A 23,804-nucleotide genomic window follows, 5' to 3' on the forward strand; every position below is an offset into this window, starting at 1 on the left:
AAATCAGAACCTTCGCGGACAAACTGCTGGGTATGAACTAGGCCAGATTTTAGGGTGAGGTTTGCCAAGAGAGTGAATTCATTAAAAAAAAAGAATAATTAAAACATCAGCACGAATGCCGAGGTGAGGCGTGGCAACTATCTGGCATCGGCGTAGTCATCGTTGGTTGTTGGTTTTGGCCCTTTGACGATCCTGTCGCTTGTGCTTGAGATTGACGGGTGGACAGGTGCAGTACTTTCTCAAATGAGGACTTTGCATTCATCTCTCCCTGAGGCAATAGTCAAAAATCTATTCTTACAAGTTTTTCGTGGGAGAAGTTCGGCCATCTAGGAGAGGCTCAAAGTAGAACTTCTGCTCTTTAGCATTAGAATGTATGACCATCTTGTCGGCCGCCTCCTTACCCTGGAGAACCTTGAGTCGCAGTTGTTGGTACTGCTCCGAGAATAACTATAAAATATTATTTCTTTAGTTATTCATGTCACACACACCAGCGCTAATCTGAATTAAAGAGCCGTTCCGCTGTTTTGTGTTTTTTCTTTTTATGCATTTGTGCGACAATGGAGCCATGTTGTCGACACGACGAGCTCCTTCTCTGTGTGATTCGTCGTCGCTATTTTTAATCTGATCTGACCAGCTGCCCGAGTCGTTGGATGTGTTGTGCTCGACACGCACACACTCGCTCAGGTATGAACACTTCATTCATTTGATGTCCACAAAGCGTAAAGGCTTAATTTACAAATGCTACTTAAATACACAAAAACTAAAGGTGATTTTTCAAAAATATATATATATAGCAAAGCTAAAAAAAACAACATTTTTGATAATGAGAAACCTTATTTTCCGCTGAAGCTGTCGAGTCAATCTGGTGCGATTGGTCACATCATTGACTCATAATTGAAGTTTAGCCCAGGTTTGACCCGATTGCAAACCCCTCAGCTCAGCGATCAAGCGGCCAATACAAGGCGCCTTCGCTACCGTCCCGTCAATCCACCTGAGCTGACCTATTGACTGTGGCGCCGGAAAGCGAGCGGATCCATAGCATCGACGGTTCTTCTTCTTCCCCTCCGCGCCCTCATTAGATCCACTCTATTAAACTCTTTATGCATCTGTCTGTACGGTGCTGGCTGGGGGGGCTGGGAAATAATCATGCTGCCCTGCTGGTGGTCGCCGAGGATCACCGCGAGCTGTGGAACTCAAAGAAAAAGGGGATGAAATGTACTGCATATATTTGGCGTGGAACTGAACCCGGCACACTTGTGTTCCAGGTGTGAATTGGGAAGAACGATTGTCCGTCTCTGTGTGAGATGTATCGCCCGATGTGTGGTTCTTATGATAACGTTGACGGTGTTCTGTGCAGGTCCGCGATGGAGTCGTCATTCCGGCGTCGAGTTGAGCCGCATGGGACTGCTCGGGACGGACGGGTCTTCCATGGCCGACGTCGTCACTCCCATCTTCTTCAAGGAGCGCTCGTCCGTCACCGAGATGGAGCGGGAGAACACCGGCCTGGACGTGGACGCACCTGACAGGTAAACCAAAAAACATCTTTTAATATTTTCTGTAGCGTAAGAAAACATTTTTATACTTCAATATTGCAATGTTATTTTCACGATACTGTACCGATATCCAACAGCATATTTTACGTCGTAATTTTTGCTATATGACCAATGTAATCTCACACTAGTGCAAGTTTAATAATCAACAGTTGGAGCAGTTTAAGTTCTGGCCACTAGATGGCAGCAGTTATATCGTCTGACGAAGCTAAAGGACCAATGAAATCCCTTGAAATACAAAGATGGACTTTATCAATCCCTCTGGAGGTCTTCTTCGGGAAATTGAGTTTCTAGTACGCGGCATAAGTGCAAATAAAAAGAACAAAGTGCAAATGTAAAGACCATAGTTCAAAGAAAATAATACAAAGATTAACATAGAATAACATCCTTTTTCCTTCCGCTCCTACCCACGAACTTAGAATTATACGGTTCAATATCACAAGGAATGAGTCCCTGAGTCTATTAGTGTCCCTGCGATCCAGATCCCGGCGATGACTGAGGACGAGAGGATACAGCTGACTCCAGCAGCTTTGAATGTTTACGTTTCAAAACAAATCCAATTCTGAAACGCCAGAGTTGAATCCACGGGCAATTCTACAAATACTACAGTATTGTCTCGATAGTATCGCGATACATCGTATCGTCGCCACTGTATCGTGATACTGTGTCGTGTAATCAATACACGCCCCTTGTTCTGAATCATCCCTCTCAGCTGTGTTGACCATTTCATGTTGAAAATGGAGAAAGAAGAGGTAGAACCGTCCTGCACTGAAAAAAATTACAGAATTGATATTCCTCCCACGCGTTCACGACACACTCCACAGTCAATTACATCATTTGCTTTTTGCTACAAAGCATGAATCAAGTCGGAGGCGAGGCGGGCGCAGTGACCGTCCGTCACCTGTAGGTGCAGTCGGAGCAAATACTGCAGCTCGTCGGACACGAGACGTCTTCACACAGAGACCCCGAATTCTCTTTGATCTCTCAGATCCTGCTGAGGTTCACCAGACGAACCAGCAGGGGGCAGGTTGACCACATTTGAGGACAACCCATACACACACATCCACACACACACACACACACATACACAACCGTTGCACACGGATGCAGCGAGCCCCCATCAGGCCTGACATTTGCAGCTAAGTGCTGCAACGGCCAGTTATTTATGTTTAGAAGGCGGCTGATGGGAAGAGTTCAGCAGGAGCTGCATTACACTGTTTATCAGTCTGACGCAGTGGCATTATCACCTCGGCGATCCCACACGAGCCCACCTCCTCACATCTGCTGCCCCCCCCCCCCCCCCACACACACACTCTGTCCAGGCTACATGTGTTGTGACATGGCGTCATAACTGCTCTTCCCTGGATCATCAGATGCTCAGCAGGGAATGTCCTAAGGCAGATTTGGGAGCAAGTATTTTACACGTTTCCTGCTCATTCATATTAGTGCTTTAATAGTGTTTGATGACAGTTAAAATACCAGGACGGGACATTTATAAACACCTCTAATGGAGGATGTGAAACAGACTTTTCTAGTAGGATTGTTTTTAATCTGTACCTATTGTTAGTTTATTCAGATAATTCCATTTAAATGTATTTCCCTTTTGTCTTTCTAAGCTCTTTTAACTCACCCACAATTTTGGTGCGCATGAAATTAACCGATAATTTTGACAATAAAATGGATTAGTCATTCAGGTTATGTGTCACACTATGGGGTGTTTCTCTACTATAGTGTTGATGTTTGGAGAACATATCTATTATTATTATAATTATTATTATTATTAAACAAGTGAAAGAATAGCTTTTTAATTGCTGTATTTATAGTTTAACAATTGCAAGGCAGGGACTCTTATTTTTTATTTACTGTAATGTATGACCACTAGTTGGCGTGTTCCTCTGATGCCTTGTTTTTCTTTTTGTTCAAGCCCTCAACTCGAGTGACTTTTGTTTTAAAAGTAAATTGAGATTATTTTTTCTAATGCGACCCTGTTGTCGTCTTTCGTTTACTTTTATCTCCACACCGACCAAAAGCATTGTTACAATAGGTAATAAAATATACTTATTTATGGTCGTTTTATATTTAAAACTTTGGTGGAGATTTCTAGAAAGTGTTTTGCCATTGTAGCTAGAAGAAAACGTCGGTTTCGTTCCCACTCTGTACGTGTCATGCAATAGGATTGACAATAAGACACAATTAGGCCCAACATGTTCAAAAGAATTCAGCTGAGCTTATTGTTTTATTTGAGTGTCTTAAATAGTTGTTGACTCTATTGCATCATCAGTGTCTGTTTGTACAAAACTCTCCTTTTAATCGAAATATTGCCATTAGAAAATGATTTTAAGCCCCACTGAAGACACTTTGTTTTTCTGGAGATTAAATCTTGTTTACCATAACCACGCCCACTCTGCTGTGATTGGTCAAACATTGGGGTTTGTCACGGTGAATCATCAAGTCTCCACCTACAAGGTACTTCTTGTATAAACAAAGCAGGGCACGATTACATCTGGCTGGAGGAGGAGTGAATTCATTATTACACCATAATGGACTCTGCTCTCGTAACCTCTCGTTCGCTAAGAATTCAGACGGGGGAGAACTTTATAAAGTAATAAATTCAAAACAGCATCATGACGAAGGACTTACTGCATCTTGGTCAGGAGAGACAAAATACCTGACAAAATTTAAAGGTGTCTGGCATTTTTGAGCCTGAGTTGTGATCTCGTAACGCGTCAATAATATGATGTCGATTCTCCGATCTTGGTTTTCAAAGGCAACTTCTGTACAGGAACAGCAGGCGACCATATTGAGAACAAACGAACCCAACATACAAATTGGACCACCACAAGATCACCTCACACGCACAGTTGCCTCAAGCAGGATTCGACCCGCTGACCTTCATCCTGAGACGTTCCAACACTAACTACTCCATTGTGCTGCCATCCTAGACGTGTAATGTAATCACGGTATCATTTCTAAGGGGTGAACATTAGTGTAACGTTTCCTCTTCATTTTTTTCCTCTGGATAGCACATCTCCTAATCTTCCCTGGCACTCTGCTGCACATCTCTATCTTACTCTTCTTTTCATCATGAGTTATTTTCCTCCCTCGGACTCTGACGCCCAGCTGTAATCTCTCTCGACCCCTCCACCCCCCTCCCTTCATCTCGCCCGTGGTATTTCTGTCCAGAGCAGGTCAGAAGCAGCCGGTCTCACCTGAGTTGTTCTGACTGGATTTGACTTTGCTGTTGGTCTTCTCTTGCATCGCCTGCTCGTACTCTCTCACCTCCTCTAGAGTCAGCCCTAGAAGAGAAAACACGGTTATATATATACGGCCCATACGTTCTTCGGGACCGTATATAGCTGAGATTTTGGAGGTCAGTAGCAACCTGGCTGATGATGTTACCCACCGAGCCAGTCGTCCAGCCACGCCACCGCCTCGCGATGACCAACCAAAAGAATGTCTTGGATAACCTGTAATACACGTTACAATCTTAGAAGGATTGCTCCACGATAAATCTCCAGTTCTTTCATTTTCTTCTAAATATCAAGGTTGAGCAAATGACTTCTTCAAATGACATTGGCGCATTTTATTTGGATGAACTTTAAAAGATATTTCAGGATTGTCATATGATAAGATTTGTCCTCCTTAAAGAGATTGTTCATCCTGAATTCAAATGTCCATCTAAGGGTCGGGAATGGGACTCACTTTTATTTGCCTCAAAAGACAATTAATTTCACGTCTGAACCAAATCAGAGAGGAAACCTTTAAGCTAGCTTGTTGCGCTGTGTCTAGCCAAGTTAGCAGGATTCGTTTTTGGAGCCACCTACTGTATGAATTATGATAACAGTAATCTGAATGGTTAAGCTAATACAAGGCTACTAACCATTAAGCCTGACTTAAGTTTCTTTGTTGAAGATATTGTTTACCCAATATAAAAGTTGAAAAAGCAGGTCTTTGGTGCCTCGGGATTTAGATAAAATTTAAACTTTACAATGTTTGATTTTCAAGTTGGATTTTTGACAACAGATTTCTAGTTTTTTGTCATTACATTTCATGAAAATGGTAATTATTTAAATGGATAGTTAAACAATTTCCCGAAGGAGACCTCCTGAGGGATCAATAAAGTTTTACCTTACCTTACCTTACCCAAAATTCAAACTCTTTTTACACTCACCCTTATGCTACGAAGGGTTGGGATTATTTTCAGTTATTTTTGGCATTATATAGAGTCTATTTCACGGTCGAGACCACTTTTCTTCGTCTACAAATACACTCTTAAAAACATCCAAATACCTCCATGCTGTTCGTCTATAATGGCCCTCTTGTAATGAACCCCATGAAATGAGAAATGTTCAGAAAAAATCTAAATGAGTCTATAGTTTTACTGTTTCTAGCTCCCAGTCTCCCAGGGTAAACCATGTGCTTGCACACTGACACCTGAAAAGACACCTTCAGCTACAAACAAGCTTAGAAATGCAGACTTGTTAAATTTCTTTTGGACATTTTTTGGATGTTGAAGCTTCAATACAAGAGGCACAGAGTAAAAGAAACAAGTAGTATGGAGGTATTTGGATGTATTTGGTGTTTAGGCTAGGTTTTTGATGCATCTTTTTGGACCAAGAAAAGCGAGTACCACTTTCACTACAGAAATATGGACATATAGACCTCCCTGTTAGTCCAAAAAGACACAAGTTACTCAGAAACTTCTCCCACCCCTCAGTCAACATGAGGGTGAGTAACAAAAGGTGTGAAATGTTAATTTCGGGTGAACTGTCCTTTTAACGGCAACAGTCTAAAGAAAAAAAGGTCAGACTTGCTTTATCGAAAAATTCCGGAGATTTAAGATATTGTGGGAAGAATACCGAGGGGCTCCCAGGTCAACTGAGACATAGTCCCTCACCAGACGCCTGGGACGCCACCTTATCTGATTTCTTTCAATGCTGGAGAGGCTGTGTTGCCCGTCTATGATGCCATCTGTTTCCAGTGGTTCGGTTGTGTTGCCAAGATACAGTACATTTTTTCTAATCTGTCCGCTTTGTGCACTGTTAGGAAAATTGTGGTTCCAGTGACTGAAAGATTCTGGTGGACAAGGCCCCGGGTCTCTTTATGATGAACAAGCGTTCCACCTTATCTTAAAAGGACTGGAAGAGCCACCTTGTAAAGAAATCCCATTTCAGCTACTTGTTACTGTAATCTTGTTCCTTCCGTCTTACAAATCGTGACCTCAGGTGCGAGCAGGAAACGGAACAGATCCTACGCCGATAAGTAAGTCAATCTCACACTCCGTCCTTCCTTCGCTCGGTACCAGATAGGGGCGACCCAGGACTGCCTCACCAAGGACCCAATTACCGCTCGAGCTCTTTAATTGAAAGTAAGTTTCTTTTACTAAAAAACGTATCTACAACACGGCAGAATTGTGGAAATGAGAGTCACACGTCCAATAAAATGTGAGGGACAGTTCACACAAAATTCAAACCTTCACTCATTTTCTACTCAACCTCATGTCCACGAAGGGTTGGGATTATGTTCAGAATAATCCGTTCCTTTTTAGAGTTATAGACACAAATGTAGGTTCATTTTAAAATAGCGACTGGAGATCAGTCGTCATCGTCTTCATTTTTTCGTCATGACTGTAATGTCCATCTTGTATTGAAGTATTTCCTGTCTGTAGTGCATTTTATTCTTTACTTTACTTCTGCTACAAACAAACTTAAAGTACAGACTTGTTTAAGTTTTTCCAAAACAATTGCTCATGACGATGCTTCAATACAAGATGACGAGCAGTACGGAGGTATTTGGATGGTTTTAAGTGTCTTTTTGGATGAAAATAAAGATGAACTAAGCTCAAGTCGCTTAGATTTTTGCCGTTAACTGTAAAATAGAACTGATTACTCTGAAAATAATCCCAACCCTTAGTCCACACGAGGCTGAGTAGAAAATAAGTGTGAAGTTTGGGTGAACTATCTATTTAAATAAATTAAAATTCCCATGAAATGTAATGTCGAAAAACTGAAAACTGGTTTTCAGGAATCCGACTTGAAAGTCGAACACGTTTAATTTGAGTTTTAAATGCATCCTGAGGCACCAAGGACTGGAAATAGTTCCTTTTCTGGCATGTTTTGTTGAAACATCTGCTTCAATGATTACCGTAGGTAAAGTAAAAGTCTCACTCTGTGCAGAAACTCTTCCGTTCTGGTCTGGAAGCCGTAAACCTCAAAGCTGCATTGGACTCTCTTGTACGAGCACATGATGGGCATGTGGTTTTTCCTCCAGTCTTTCTCCAGGGGCCCCCTGCCTGTTTTACTGGACTTCCAACGACTCAGATCCTGCACAGCAGCAAACACAGCATATATACAACTTGTGGCTTCAACCCAAAAAAACATGGCCCTTTTGAAGCCTCTTCAGAGATCCTGAGAGTGTGTGAAAAGAAAGAAGTGTAACTTCGTCGGCGAAGATAGCCATTCAACGGATTGTTTACTTCCATGTCGGGGGAGTCTTATGTTTATTTCATGACGCCGCCTTTTGTTTACGTGCGTACATCTGTGTGGACGAGTGTTTATCTGCATGTGCCAGACGGAGGATCGACCTTTGTGTCGACCGTCTGGCGGCGTGAAACTTTGCTGTGGGAAGATGAAGATAGGCAGACCTGGAGAGGCTGTGTGGGAGTTTGACTGGTGTTTCAGCAGAGAAGACACAAAGGAGAAGAGCAGGAGGTAGAGACCAAGTGGGTAATGAAGGGGATCGATTTAGAAAGTCAAATACTGCGATCATTAAGAAGCTGTGAGATACTTTACAGTCGCTTCATCTAAAAGATAAAAAACAATATAATTGCAGTTTAAAATCTTCATAATACGGTTTAGTAGCAACATTTTACTTTCATATTTTCCCTTCAACGTCTTTTTTTTAATCCCCCCCAATGAGGGGTTCAATTATTCCTGTGGTCTTTAATGCCGGCTCTGAGACCCCCAAGATCATGAGAGAAATAAAGTAATATGACATGTTACTGTTGAACATGAACTTTGTTCAATAATGCATATCTGTATTTTAGTGTAATTCTTTATTAATATACATTAAAAATTGCATGTTTTCCCCTGAAATTCTTCATCTTTAACATTGATTTTTAATGTATCAATTTAGTTTACTTGTTCAAATATTTTCCAAAAACTGACAAAATCTGACAAATGTCCACCAGACCATGTAAAATAAACACTTTTTTAGACGAAGAACATGTGAACAGGAATCATACCGAGATCTGTCTTATTGAGGGGTTCAAAACATGAACTGTACTTATCTTTAACTGATAATGATGACAACAAAATTGTCAAAACCTTCGTTGGACTGATTGATAAAAATATTTGTTAACAGAGGTTAGTGTCACAACTGCTATATATATTTTTGTGGTGTGAGTGGATATTTGAGGGTCCTATTTTTTTTAGGAATGATGTATATTTTATGGTAATGAGTGATGGTGAGCAACAGTTTTGATGGCCTATGAGGTGGACTTTGAACGTGACTTCAGTGTAAATCTGAACCACCCAAGTTTGCAAAGATTCATTGTATCCTATTCCTATAAGAACATGTGGCCCTCAGTGGCCCCAAAGGAAGTTCGATTAAAGTAGTGTATTCAGAAACGATTTAACTACATTTATTATTCAACCAAGTTTTTTTTGGGTGAAAAAAACAATTTAATTGCATCAAAAAAAAGAGGCCAATCAGCTTGTTGGCGGGTCTAAAATTAGGGGAAAGTCACAGACAGAATTGTCACCTCTTAACTAATGCATTTTGAGCTTTGGTTTCTTCCCGTTCTTGATTAATTTTCCTTATCACTGTGAACTTTGGATCGTAATTGGTTACCACTTCGCTTCTTATCCCTGAAGTTCTCCAGAGTAATATTACTATCGCAGTCGGTTTGAGGTTATTAAGTAAAACAAAAGCCTTCAAGTCTGAAAAATACTGTAAATGAAGTTCTTCTATATATGTGTTACGTTGGCTATAATTTAGTATCTAATTGAAGTGAATCCACAAGAATAAATATTTCTTGACTGAAAACTACTGGACGGGCTTTACTGTAATGGGATTAGGAGGTGTAGCTTAAAGGTTACCGAAAAAACTGGGGTAGGCTTCATCTTCTCTGGGAATAAGCGATAGAAAAGCAGTAGAAAATGGAAAGTATTACGAGGTGTTTGAAGGCATATAGAAACCTCTAGTGGTTATATAGTGCAACTGCATGTCACCGGTTACCCAACGGTTACAACCCTCGACTACACGTGTAGAAAAAAACGATAAACGTTGACGCACCCCCACCGTATAGTATAGTGTTTCCTTTTCTAAAATGGGTAAACACGCCTCCTGCAGGCCTAGCGTGCTCTTCACGGTTCAGTACACACCTCCGATTCTTTGTAGTGCTTTTCAGGGATGGGGTCGTTCAGGATATCCAGGTAACTCACGTTGGCCGCCGGGGTCGGCTCGTCCCCGAACACCTGCGGGGGCCGACAGATGGGGAAGGTCATGTGGCATAATGGCACAACACATGCAGGGTCGCTCGTCGGGAAGGATACAACGGATGAGTTACGGCGCCGACGACCCGCCGAGGTCACAACCGCTCCTCACGGGCGGTCCAGCTCACCACGCGGGAGGCGTAGGACGCCCGGAGGGATTAGCAAAAAATAGGAGTCCGAAGAGTAGCGGAACTAAAACGCAGGGTGATTTTTTTTTTTTGGTTTTGGGGAGGATAGGACTATCCGTGTGTGACCTAGTTGAAAAACCGTCATAAGTATCGCCAGATAATAACCTGTCTGGCCCTTGTAAGGTAAGGTAAGGTAAGGTAAAACTTTATTGATAGTTAATCGTTTTTTTTCCAATAGCCAGCAATTTTTCATAAACAATACAAAATAATAAATAAAAATAAAATAAGAAGAAGAACATAAAGAGAAAGAACAAGATGATACAATCTAAGTCTAAAGATAAAGAACATAGATCAAAGAAAAACAACAAAGACAAAGGACACAAAGACTAACATAGAACAGAACATCCAGATACTCTCACTCCACTCCTGCCCCCGAACTCAGAATTGTACAATTTAATAGCCCGAGGGATGAATGAGTCCCTGAGTCTATTTGTTTTGCACCTGGGTAGGAGCATTTGTGCACTCATTCTGTTTCTCTGCTCACTGATGACAGTGTTCAGAGGATGACTGTCATCATCCATGATGGACAGTAGTTTGTTCAACTACTTATCTACTACTTTTACTACTTATACTTATATTTACTACTTATATTTACTACTACTTGTCTACGCCGCCGTGGAATGTCCCGTCTTTGTTCTCGCCATCTCGACTTGTCACCGATTCCTTTCGCAGAGGACCTCAAGAGACTCTGATTTAACACAACCGGCCTTTTGTTCGGAGCAAATAAACATCCAGAAAGCAGGCCGGTCCACATTTCTGTCTCCGTCGACAAGTCGGGTCTTGTTACCGGACTGACGGGCGACTAGACGTGGGAGTCTCTCTTTTCGTGCTCGTTGGCGTTCGGGACGACAACAAAAAAAACGCCGCATGGCAACCCGAGCATGTCCGGTTAATAGATCTGCCAATACTGTGTTTTGTGCCTCGCTTGTTTTCCTTGTATCGGCCTCATCAATTCGCAGAACATTTCATTCGCGGCGCGCGGGGAATTGTGATTCATCTCTTTTTGTTTTTCCCCTCCTCTCTTGAGCCGCCGCCGCTATCTTCTCTTTCCGTCGTACTCACGTTGTCGTTACTGCCGTTGTTGTTCTCGAACCGGGTCTCGATGCGAATGCTGAACTTGGGAATGAGCGATACCTGCGCCAGGTGATAAGAAACAGGATAAGAGGATACAGCTGACGCGCAGTAAATGACAGATACTTACCGAGTACTCTGCTCGAGCGGCGGGGGGGGGTGAATATGCATAAGAGAGAGGAGGATTAGTTACTCACACACGTGTGGAAACTCATGGAGGAATACATGCTTACACATACACTGCTGAATATTTGATGTTACTCTGGAAAGCAGCTGTTATAAGTAAATATGTTGTGATTTATTCATCAAGAGGTTACATGAAGACACAGAATTATGAACCATATGTGATGTCGCTCTCTACTCTTTTATCAGCTGATGTCAGCATTATTTTTTATTCACCAGATTATCCAGATAGAATAAATTGAAAATGTTGAAATCTGGATTTACGAATCCCTTTTGAAGTTTATCACGCCGTTCATGCTCTTATGTGTTGTGCAAGCGTGTTCTGAAAAGCTACTGCTACTCATTGCCGGGTTATAGCTCCGTGTTATAATTTCAAATGCTAAAGAAAAACATTTGAGTCCACAATAAATAAATAAATAAAAATATGGGTGTTGGAAAGCTTAAAATTGACTTAAAACTAAATTTGTTTCGGGGAATAGATTTGTCTCTGATGTATAAATTCTCACCAGAAGTTGTAGAAAAAAGCAATTGATTGTGGATCGAATCCAAAAGCACTCAGAGGTCTAGAGGTTAAAAAAAAAAACTGTTCCATAAGTTCAATATACAGATGATAATGTCCTATGCATGCTTTTTAACCTTTTAGTCTTGTTTTTATTTTAAGCCATTTTAACATAATTATATATTTATTTCCTATGTTCCTATTCTTTCTAAATTTTCATCACAGTGTGCTGTGATGAAAATTTCAACTCGTCATATAAACAAAAAGCAAGATGTGTAGATGTAAAACAACACAATGTAATGCTTAATATATTGCACATTTATTCAGTGTATTAAGGTAAGGCATCATTTCCCATAATTTTCTACATTAATAGTAACTATATTAACATGTTGCCTTTGTTTTATTCTTCTTTTTATTCCAGAATTCATTAACATTTTCTTATTTAAATATTTATGTTTTTTAATTTGTTATTCATATATGAATATAAACTATTTGAAAAAAATCTCAGGTATAATTTGGATTTATTGCTATTCAAAAAAAGTACTCGGAGAGAACACAACTTAGCTGCTCATTTACACCATTGTCAGGATTTGTAATGATTAAAGTAGTCTAATTTATTTAATCAATGTCATTTAAATCCCTTTTGAACATTTGAAATGAGCTAAAGTGCAGTCCAATGACCTGTGATGGTGAACGGGTAGAAGTTCCAGGCCTTCTCCACCACGTAGAAGAAGCGCGGGACGAAGGCTCTCGCCCAGGACGGCAGTTTGCTGGAACCAAAACAGAAAGTTCCGTTGTTGCTCTTTAACCGTTACAGAAGGAATACCTGGAGGGCAGTCTCGCCGTTTATTGGCATGACTCATGTCGAGAGAATCGAGTCGGAACTCGCGAGCACGAGCTATTTTAGAAGTGCAGATATTGTGGGAACTGTTGGCGGAGGGCGTGTCGGCAGTTAAGACGCTACATAACTCTCGCGCTTCGCTTTATAGTAAAAGTTTAATTCACTTCTGTGTGTGTGTGTGCGTGCGTGTGTGTGCGTTCACTTAAAGTGACCTAATAATGAGAACTCACAGAAAGATTAAGAAAATCCTTCTCAACGTTTCCTTACGTCCTTAAGAGTTTATTTTTGTATTGGGTTTATAGCGGCGATTAGCCGAGGTTATTCCAGGGTAATGAGTGAGGAGAGATTAGGACCGGAGCCGGAATTCTCGGTTAAATGAATATGACTTTTTTTTTTCTTTTTTTTTTCCAGCCTCAGTGGAATGTCATAATTACTATTCATTATTCCTTCGACTGTCAGCACAATCGTCTACAAATGATGAGGAGAGTATTCCAGACAATAGCGGACACGAGTCGCCCGGAGGGATTGTTTGGTTCGAACCGTGATCGAATCACTTTTTTAAGAAAGTCATTATAAACACTCGACGACAAGAATGGAGACGTAAACATTCCTTTTAATTACAACCAAAGGGTTTAGCATCATTTATTTTTTTGTCTTTTGACTTCTTCTCCTCTCCTTTTTAATATATACAAACACATATTTGAGTTTATTTCTTTTTACATTTATTTTATAGTTAAATAACATAATTTTATATGTTTTACTGACATGCATTAATAGTTCAACATTTTTTTTTTATTCATGTTATTTTTTTTCTTTAACAGAAGTAAAAATGACAACCTTTACCTTATCATAGTCTTTATATATTTTTCTCTAATAATTACTTGCACTTAGTCCTGGACAAATGAACATAGAAAATTGCTCCTTCATATTAGTAGAATTTTAATTCTCTATTTCTCTAAAAAAGAGTTGATTGTATAAATAATCACAACAAAAACATTTGAGTTAAAACTAAAAACCTGTAAACACTTAATTGTAGTTATTCAAATGGATTTTTCTAAATTAATAACTTAAATTCAAGAAAATATATCTAAGACTTTGAAAAAAAAAAACCCCAAAATAATGCAATAATAAAAAAATAAAAAAGACAAAGTGACAAAGATGCTAATAAGAACATAAAATTATAATAATAATTAAAAAAAAGTTATTAAAATCATGTGCGCTTGTATGAAGTAAAATTAATTTAATTTAAAAAAAAGGATTTAGATGTGAATATGTGTTGAGTTGTTAATTCATGGCTGATCCTGAAGCTTAAATGTTTTATAATAATCCAAAATAAATTCCTCCAATTAGCTGCTGTCGTGCTGAGTTCAAACTCTTAATGTATCGGGTTCGAGGGAGCCTGCTGTGATACATGAAATAAGATGTATAAATATTGCATTAGTCAATTTTTAAATATATTTTAATAGATTGACTCTAAAGATCAGATGGTTTCCGAGAGAGTAAACACATCATGATCTTTTGCTCGCTGGCGTGGCGGTTCAACCGCCGACCTCATCTTGGACTTTAACCTTAAATGAACCGGAATGATTTGTCTAATGGGGCATAGATCGCTCTCGACGTCATCACCTGAGATCAACGGTACCTGCTCAGGTAGATCCTCTTCTCCGTCACCTGTCCCAGGCCGTACTTGGGGTGGTTGTCCGGCTCGTTGCGGACGACTTCCACGCCCTCGCCGCCGCCGCTCTGCTCGCAGCTGTGCTTGCTGATCATGTACAGCTGCCCGATCCTGTACTGCAGCCAGAACACGCTGGTTACTCTCATGTGTGCAGGAGGCAGAGGAAGAAATGTAGCAGCTCTTCAAATATTTGTGGATTCCATTCACCGCTCGCTCTGGAGTCAACATCTGAGATGGTATTAAGAGTCTATATGTATATTTTTTTCACTTTGTAGACGGTGCAAAAAACATGCACAAAAGTCTATTCTATTAGTCTCAGTATATTCTATTTACTAATATTAATTTGAATTAGCATTACTAACTAGAAGAATTGAATTGAATTGAAGAATCTGATGAATCTGTAAACGTAATGCTTGAAAGTATTGAATTAGTATTCAAAGTAAAAATGAGTGGAAACAGTTGAAATGATGGAATAAAAAAACTCTGATGTGAAAACGTTGAAATAAACGGAAAAAGAAGAAGAAAAAAGTAGAATTTGAAGTAGAAGTAGCAGAATTATTAGTGGAAGTAAAATAAGTAGCAGTGGGAGTAGAAGAAGTAGTAGAATTAGTAGTGGAAATAAAATAAGTAGTAGTGGGAGTAGAAGAAGTAGAAGAATTAGTAGTAGAAGTAAAATAAGTAGTAGTGGGAGTAGAAGAAGTAGAATAATTAGTAGTAGAAGTAAAATAAGTAGTAGTGGGAGTAGAAGAAGTAGTAGAAGTAGTATAAGAATTAGTAGTATCAGTAGAAATAGTAGAAGTAAAATAAGTAGAACTAGTAGCAGTGGAAGAAGAATTATTAGTAGAAGTAGAAGTAATAGATGTAGTAGTAGAAGTAGAATATGTAGTATAAGTGGCAGTAGAATAAGTAGTAGAAGTAGAAGTAGTAGTAGTAGAATAGGTAGTATAAGTGGGAGTAGAATAAGTATAATTAATATTAAAATGAGAATAGGAAGTAGTAGAATAAGTAGTAAAGTAGTAGTAGTAGTAGTAAGTAGACAAAGGTGTTTTTAAAGTAGAATGACGTTTCTAGGTGTCAGTAGATAAATGTACCTGAAGGTCAAAGTGGAAGGAGTTGAGACATGAGTTGAAGATTTTTCCCATGCAAGGTAGAAAAACAGGAATAGAAGAAAGAGTTGAAGAGATAAAAAAAAAGCTAGAACCAAGCCCGCATTTCGGGAACGAGCTGAATTGATGAAAGTTTGAACGGTTCAAATCGGATAAAATTTGTAGGAGGAGATGTTGTACAAAGTTTAGGTCAGAAGAGAAAAAGTAGATCTCAATAGTGTGATGCCTTCAGCATTCACTCAATGATGCCTTCAGCATTCACACTATTACATATTTGGTCAACCCTCTTTTTTTTATGTCTAAATTTACAAATCCTATTATATTTTCTGGAGTTATTTATAGAGAAACCTTACAACTCAAGTTCAAACAACCCAGCCAGCTACATCTACCTTGAATCTCTCATGTACGGTCAAGCTCTACATTCCTTCTCTTAGCCAGAGCAGCACGATACAGTGACAACAACACGATATATATACAGTGATACTGTAGGAACATATTCGTAGTATTGTCGAGTACTTGACTCTGGTGTTGCAGAATTTACAGACCACATGACTCTTGACGAAGTCGAAACTGCTTTCATTTGTTTTGAAACCGAGATATGTCCAAACAAACCGCTTTAAAAGCTGCTTGAGTCGACTGTATCCTCTCGTCCTCAGTCATAAGCAGAATTTACAGACCACATGATGAAGTCGTAACTGCTTTCATTTGTTTTGAAACAGAAATATGTCCAAACATCAGCTTTAAAATCTGCTGGAATCGACTGTATCCTCTCATCCTCAGTCATAAGCAGAATTTACAGACCACATGACGAAGTCGTAACTGCTTTAATTTGTTTTGAAACCAAAATTTGTCCAAACATCAGCTTTAAAATCTGCTGGAGTCGACTGTATCCTCTCGGCCATAGTCATTGCCAGAATCTAGCGAAGCACGTCATGAATACTGCCATCCAGTGGCAGAAGATGTAAAATACAACAGAAAAATGAACAAACGTTTTGAATATTTGTATTAAAAATGTATTTGTTTTATATTATACACACTTAATTTAAGTTAAACCATAAAATAACTATTATCAAAATTAAAAATAATTAAAAAAAGAGTGCTGTTGAATACAGATATACTATCAGTATTTTCACGCCTAGTTGTCCAAGATTTAGTTGTTTTTTTAAGTTTCTACACAAAGGTCAAGCCCTCACATACATTAAAAGAGACGACCATCTTTTTAGACCGATTTAGGGTCCCCGAGCCCCTATTTCAACGCAATCCAGGAAAAGTTTTTCTTATCCTTCAAATCATGGAGTCTGTCGTCGATACTCCCCAATTTATCGCTTCGCTCTTTGATGCTTCTCCTTCCTCCCTTCAGAACATCCCACAAACACTTCACGAACCGCTGTCAAAAAACACAAACATGAACTGCGTCCGCCTGTTGCTCGTCCATCAATCCCGCCGCGCCCGCGACTCCGATGATGCGGCGATAATAAGCCGACGACACGAATCCCTCAGAAGAAAAAAAACCCCCAAAACCTGCACGTTCAGCTGGAGCCGGTCTCGTCTCGACAGGCACTTAATGCTGCTAAGGAGCGACGCTTGTTATTTGCTCTTCATTGTTTAAATAGTCACTCGCTGTGTATAATGATTTCCCTCCAGTGACCATATCAGACATCAAACCCTAATTGCAGTCAGCGAGCGTGAACGTGTAGCGTCTAATTTAGGAGGTGCACAACCAGGTTACTTTTTTATTTTTTTATTTTTGCACCTGATGGTGATGAGATGTTTTTTTTTTCCTCCTCCAGGAGATTTAGTGTCATTTACAAAATATAAACTTTTCCATGATGCCGCTGCTCAAACCTCTCTGTTACTTTCGTGACGCCGCTTTGAAGTAAATGGTGATGGGAATAATGCGCCTTTTGAAGGAAGCCGGATCCTTCGCACTCCAGACACTTTTGTCGTCCCACTTTTCTTTCAACCGTAAAGTAGAGGAGCCGGCGGCGGGCGTTAGACACGAGCCAGACCCCCAGAAAGTTTCTGCAAATTCAGACAGTTTTTAATGCATCAGACGGCGATGATGCGGAAGCTTTATTAAGATTCTTCAATTGACCATGAAGGCACGTAATCTGTGGGAAGACCTGCCAGACGCCAGTGATGCTATGATTACAGGCAATTAGAAGGAGTGTGTCGTTGACCTGATTATGACACGGACCCGTCGAGTTGGTGAACCTCCTGCCGGGTTCGTTTTCTGCTTCACACAGAGGTGGAAAGTATCAAAGAAAGAATCGTTGATTAAGCCTCAAGTTGTGCTATGCTAACTGCTAGCGCTACTTTCACTACCAGGGCTGTGTCCACTTCTGCACTTACACTCAATATTTTGAGTGCGCAAGTAAGGTAAGGTAAGGTAAAACTTTGTGAGTCCCGATGAGCTTTGTGCAAAAATGTAGTGCTAAATGGTAGGGCTAAAATGTAGTGCTAAAATGTGAAATGTAGTGCTAAAATGTAAAATTGAGTGCTTAAATGTAGGGCTAAAATGTAGTGCTAAATGGTAGTGCTAAATGTTAATGCTAAAATGTAGGGCTAAGATGTAAAATGTAGTGCTAAATGGTAGTGCTAAAATGTAGGGCTAAAATGTAAAATGTAGGGCTAAAATGTAGGGCTAAACTGTAAAATGTAGTGCTAAAATGTAGTGCTAAATGATGAGTGCTAAAATGTATAATGTAGTGCTAAATGATAGTGCTAAAATGTAGGGCTAAAATGTAAAATGTAGTGCTAAAATGTAGGGCTAAAATGTAAAATGTAGTGCTAAATGTAGAATGTAGTGCTAAAATGCAGGGCTAAAATGTAAAATGTAGTGCTAAATGTAGAATGTAGTGCTAAAATGCAGGGCTAAAATGTAAAATGTAGTGCTTAAATGTAAAATGTACAATGATTTCTGTTGAAGCATGAACATCAGGAATCCCCCCCCCCCCAAAAAAAAAAACTTCAGCCGATCCATATAACAAGTTTTATGGCTAAAACAACAAGTACTAAAACCACAGCCTTACTTTAGTATATATTTAATACATTTGATTTACTAATATACCATGAGTGATACTAGTTATTTCACCTCTCTACCTACTTTCATAACAGAGACTACTACGAACCGATACTTCTATAAGTAGTGTATCATCTCAATACATTGATGAGAAATAAATATATAATAAGTGAAATTAGAATGTATTATAGTGGAAACATTCTCCAAGCGTTTGTTTTTGTGACCTCAGGTGACCTGCTAAGAAACCACAGTGACATATTGTGACATTATTGACATTCAATGCACTGCTGTGATGTCTTCATCCTCCTGCACCGCGATAATTAGACGCAATAAATTTTGACGCATGCTCGTAAACCTTCACTTCATAATCTCTTTCACTTTGGGATGTTTGCAATTGGGCATCAAAGAAAATGGCGGTCACATATCCTCGCCACTCCTTCTTGTTCCAATTACTGAAGATGGTCAACATTCAATATTTACTTGCTGAGTATTCATGAAAGCTAATTAAACCTAACAATGTCGGAGGAGAAACCTCTGAAGGACGTCACTTTGTGAGGAAACGATAAAAAAGCCTCGTCTGCGACAGTGAGTCGTTGGTGTGCGAGGTGGCGTGTCAGGGTGACGGCGAAAATCAAAGTCGCCCGGCGGTGACAACGGACTCGTCGCTGCTTGTTTGTGCTTGTGATTCTTTTCCATTGTGCAGGATGATTGATTTGGTATTCCACTGTTGACAGCGCTTTTTCATGCTCTTGAGCATGAATTGAGTCAAAGGAACTTGTTGACAAACAGCCTGGTCCTCTGTGTGGAGGCGTCTTCTTGTGCGTGAAGATGATTGAGGCGTCCGGACAACTTTCTTCTACTGTCGGCCATTTTGACAATGTTTACAGCAAACGATCTCTAAAGACAAACTTTCTTCTTTTAGTTTCTGCTTGTTTTCCAGTGTTTACTACCATTAATACTAGTACTACTAATGCCACTTCTACTACAACAACGGCCACTATTAAACATGTATTACTACTTCCAGAAGTTTTTTTTACTACTACAATTAACTTTACTTTTACTTATACTATTGTTAAACTACTAGTAATACCACTACTACTATGAATACTAATACTGCTGTTACTGCTGTAAAATTGCTGGCTGTTGGAAAAAACAATTTCAATAAAGATTTACCTTACCTTACCTTACCTTACTATACTTTTATAACCACTTAGTGCCTTTTTATTTTATATCTACATGTACTTTCACAATTTATTTTGCTTTTCTAAAACTACAATTAATACCACCAGTACTATTACTACTACTAATGCTGTTACTAATACAACTATACCACAGACACTAACAGCGACTAATATATTATATCATATATCATGAATTCTAAATTATTTTTTTTAACCATTAAAAAAACCCAAAAAACTACTATTAATACCACTACTACGACTGCTATATTGCTACCGATAATACTTTTATTGCTACTCCTAAAAGTTTGTTTTATATTACTAAGTGCCATTATTGCAACATATACTAATGTTAAACTTCTAGTGATACCACTATGACTAGGATCACCTAAAACTTCTACTATATTTTTATTACCACTTTTAAAGTGCCTATTATTCTACTTCTATACATACTTCCACGACTTATTTTACTAGTGTAAAACTACAATTAATAACACCATATCACTACTTCTAAAACGACTTTTTTTTTTTACTAACATAAATAATTTTAGTGTTACTTCTTTTACTTCCCTTAAACTACTTTTAATACCACTAATATTACTACGACTACCATTCATACTACTACAACTGTACCACTGACACTAATGCTGCCGACACTGCTACTACTAGCCAGATATAGAGGAGCTGATACTCATCTCTTCTGCTCCAGACAATGGCAAGTGAAGTTTTAATATACTTTTAATGGTTTTTTTAAAAATCTGGGATATAAAGCTACAGAGGGAGTACAACTGCATACGCATCAGTACCTGCTCGAGTAGAATCTCATTTCTGTGGAGATGAATCAGAGATTGTAAATTAGATTTGGATCTATAAATACCATCAAGGGAATTTCACTTAAATGCTTTTAAAGTTTTAAAAATGTAAATGATCTTCATAAATTCTCATGAAATGACAATAATGTTGGTTCAGGATAAATAGATGTTAGTTGTCTGTGCCCAGGAGCAGGAATGGAACTACCAACCATGTTTCTCAGAACAGTACCGGTGATGGCCTCTCTTCCCCCCCATAGGCTAGATCAGAGATCCCCCGACACACCCAGGAAGGCTGCAGTTACAAAGGTGGTATTTAACACCCAAAAATCAACACTCCTGTCGTCGTGGCTCAAGTGCCGAGGATTAGACGGCGCTTCAAACGGAATATGACGCTCAGGTGAAAGAGGATTTGCTGCGAGCTGCAGTTCCTGCTCCTGCACTGATACTGTGAATCCTATTTTGGACGACTATTTGTCACTGTCACTGTTGTGGTAACAGGTAGAGTGTCGGGGACGGCAGAAGGTGACGAGGACACTCCTCTGTCATCAAACCAACCCCCCCTCGCCGCTCTTAAGGGATCTTCTTAATTGATAACTCTTTGTTTTTGAGACAACCCGTAAAACTAGTTTGAGGACGGTTGGTTTGGTATTGTCCTTTCTTTTTTTTTCCGCTGAGGTTGCTTAAGAGTGTGGCACTACCCATGAAGTCCCACGGTTGTTTAACTTCAGATTACATTTCATTCCTTTATCTTCTACAGCTAATGCCAGGATACACAGTGCTGTTGGTGACTAGTCCTTTCAAAGCCTTGTTTGGTTCTTGTGGTACTTTTATATTAACCTGATACACCTGATACGAGCGCTTGGAAAGTCCCTAAGATACTTTCAAGTAACAGGATACAGGTGGGATATTGAAAGTAGGTCTGTTGTGTGGTATCTTCCTTACAGTAGTACGGCAAATTTTAAGCAAGTTAACAAAAGTGATGGTAGCTAAAGCACAAAAGGAGTATTTCCTGAGGTATAAGAAACCAGATTAAGGGTTTAAGTCGTGTCTTCTGGAATCCTTTCCGAGAGACGTTAATACAAACTGGATATAATCTTATATCCATGACTTACTGATAGGATTGTGTATTTAGTTTGAATCTTTTTTTCCAATAAAAAGAGGTTGGTCTGGTGAAAATGTGGGTTTCCAGTCCGTATGCCGCCCTTGAGACCTGACTTTGGCAATTTTGTCGAGAGGCGTTTACTCTGGTATCTGAAGGAAATGTTTAAATCCACCACGGTGTTCAACTTTCGGGCCAAGATGCTGACTTCATTGCTTCGTAAACAACTGGGAACGGTGTCGGCCCCCCGACAAGTTCACTCATCTCGCCAAGGCATTCACCCTAATAGGCTGCATTCATCACAATGGCGGACAAATGTTCTTTTTTTCCATATTCTGAGTCGTCACATGATTCTCTTCCATCCATGGAAAGCATTTGCAGAATACATTGTAAGGACACAACATTGTGTGTATCTGGAGAACACCCATCGTCTTTAAGTTGCTTTCATCAGCACAATAGGCTGTTTTTTAGTGACCTCGCCTCTCTGTGGCTACTTTAAACATACCCTTGTTCACCACAAACCCTCTTTTGTTCAACCTTCCTTTGATCTACCTCGACTTTCCATTCTTCCAGAAAGATTGTTGACCTGGATAATCTGCGCTCGCTGCAAAAAAAAACAACCTTTTACCATGATCTAACACTGACTCTAGGTCACGATTAGAGGTGTGTATTGGTAAGAATCTTGTATCATGATGCAGACAACACTATGAATTATTGTGATACTGTAGTAACAAGGATATATTTGTAGTATTGTCGAGTACTTGACTGTGGTGTTGCAGAATTTACAGACCACATGACTCTTGATGAAGTCGTAACTGCTTTTGTTTTGAAACCAAAATATGTCCAAACATCAGCTTTAAAAGCTGCTGGAGTCGACGGTATCCTCTCGTCCTCAGTCATCGCATGGATTTCGCAATATTTTATTCTTCTATCAGCTGCGAGGACGTAATGACTGCTGCCATATGATTAAAACAAAACATGATTTTAATTGCAGAAAATAAAATATAACTGATACAGAATAGTAAAGTAATACTTCTTAGTATTGGTGTATTGATATTTTCCAAAACACCTAGACAAGATGGCATCAGAGGAAATCTACTTTTTCTGCACATTAAATTTGGATTGAACTTGATTTTGAGCAAGTATTTCAAATTTAAACAGGTCACATAAAAACACTTAGTTTGCCAAGTTTGGTCTCTTAGTCTTATCCATGATTTAGAGCAACACAGGGAAAATATTTTAAATGTAAAAGTGCAAAAATGTTTTACGTTTGAACGTGTTGACGAGTGTAGGGATCATGAAAACTTAACTCATTTAAAACAATATATCTTCAGCATATTTATGGACCTTTAACTTACAAAAAGTGGTTTAAATAAATGTCAATATTTGCAGCACAAAGTATAACATTTGGTCCACAAACACACACAGAAAAGCTTCCAACTACACCCTAGAGCAGACGCAAACAAACCCCCCGCACACCTCCAACCGCTGTGACACACAAACTTCCAGCTGTTTTACCTTTTCCTGAGCCTCTCGGTTTCGCACTCTACCTCTTCACACTGATCACATGACTCACACTGCAGCCTTCACACGCAGCTTAACGACAGACTTCAGGCAGAAAGAGTCGAGCCGGATGGAACTGATCAGTTGTTTTTTTGTTTTGTTTTTTGTTTTCTTCGCGACTGATTTGTTGTTTTTAAAAAGTGTCACGTTGTGTGTGTGTGAGGAACACTTACCTCGTCCACGGTGAGAGGCATGCAGATCCGGTACTCTTTCATCAACATGATGCCTGATTCTAAAGAGCTTCTCGCTGCTCGACTTGAGAAGTTTCTGTCAATGAGTAGTTTTGAACTTTCCCCCCCCCCGCACCTCCACCACCTCGTATCCTGAAACCTGGATCCTCCTCGACTGACTTTCCACTTGCTTTCTGTTTACTTTCTGTCACCGCAGCAGCAGCGGCGGAACATGACGACAAGCGAGGGTTTCAAACCGACTCTACCTGCTCTACTTCTTCCACGGCTTTTGTTTGATTCCTGGCCAGACTTCCCATGTGTGACCTGCTCCTCCCTCCAACCTTTTCAAATT

The 23,804-nt window shown here is 39.6% G+C and overlaps 1 protein-coding gene across 1 annotated transcript; it reads right to left on the reverse strand.

Moving 5' to 3' along the window:
* Positions 1 to 1,169: 1,169 nt before the first annotated feature.
* On the reverse strand, positions 1,170 to 23,804 carry pitpnc1b (phosphatidylinositol transfer protein cytoplasmic 1b). Its single transcript, XM_087812903.1, has 10 exons — positions 23,456 to 23,804; positions 14,470 to 14,618; positions 12,668 to 12,756; positions 11,435 to 11,442; positions 11,296 to 11,367; positions 9,935 to 10,027; positions 7,718 to 7,873; positions 4,954 to 5,017; positions 4,760 to 4,846; positions 1,170 to 1,519 (listed from the first exon to the last, which is right to left on the reverse strand). The coding sequence occupies exons 1-10, from the start codon at positions 23,501 to 23,503 to the stop codon at positions 1,374 to 1,376; spliced, it is 912 nt and encodes a 303-aa protein (XP_087669029.1). The 5' UTR covers positions 23,504 to 23,804; the 3' UTR covers positions 1,170 to 1,373.

Source organism: Callionymus lyra, chromosome 17 (genome assembly GCF_982586985.1).
Source record: "Callionymus lyra chromosome 17, fCalLyr1.hap1.1, whole genome shotgun sequence".
NCBI classification, from domain to species: Eukaryota; Metazoa; Chordata; class Actinopteri; order Syngnathiformes; family Callionymidae; genus Callionymus; species Callionymus lyra.

Coding starts and splice junctions, on each gene's coding strand:
- pitpnc1b (XM_087812903.1), bottom strand. CDS start 23,503: ATGTTGATGAAAGAGTACCGGATCTGCATGCCTCTCACCGTGGACGAG. Junction 10,028..11,295: donor ACAACGGCAGTAACGACAAC/GTGAGTACGACG, acceptor CGGCCCCCGCAG/GTGTTCGGGGACGAGCCGAC. Junction 7,874..9,934: donor AGCACTACAAAGAATCGGAG/GTGTGTACTGAA, acceptor GCTGCTGTGCAG/GATCTGAGTCGTTGGAAGTC.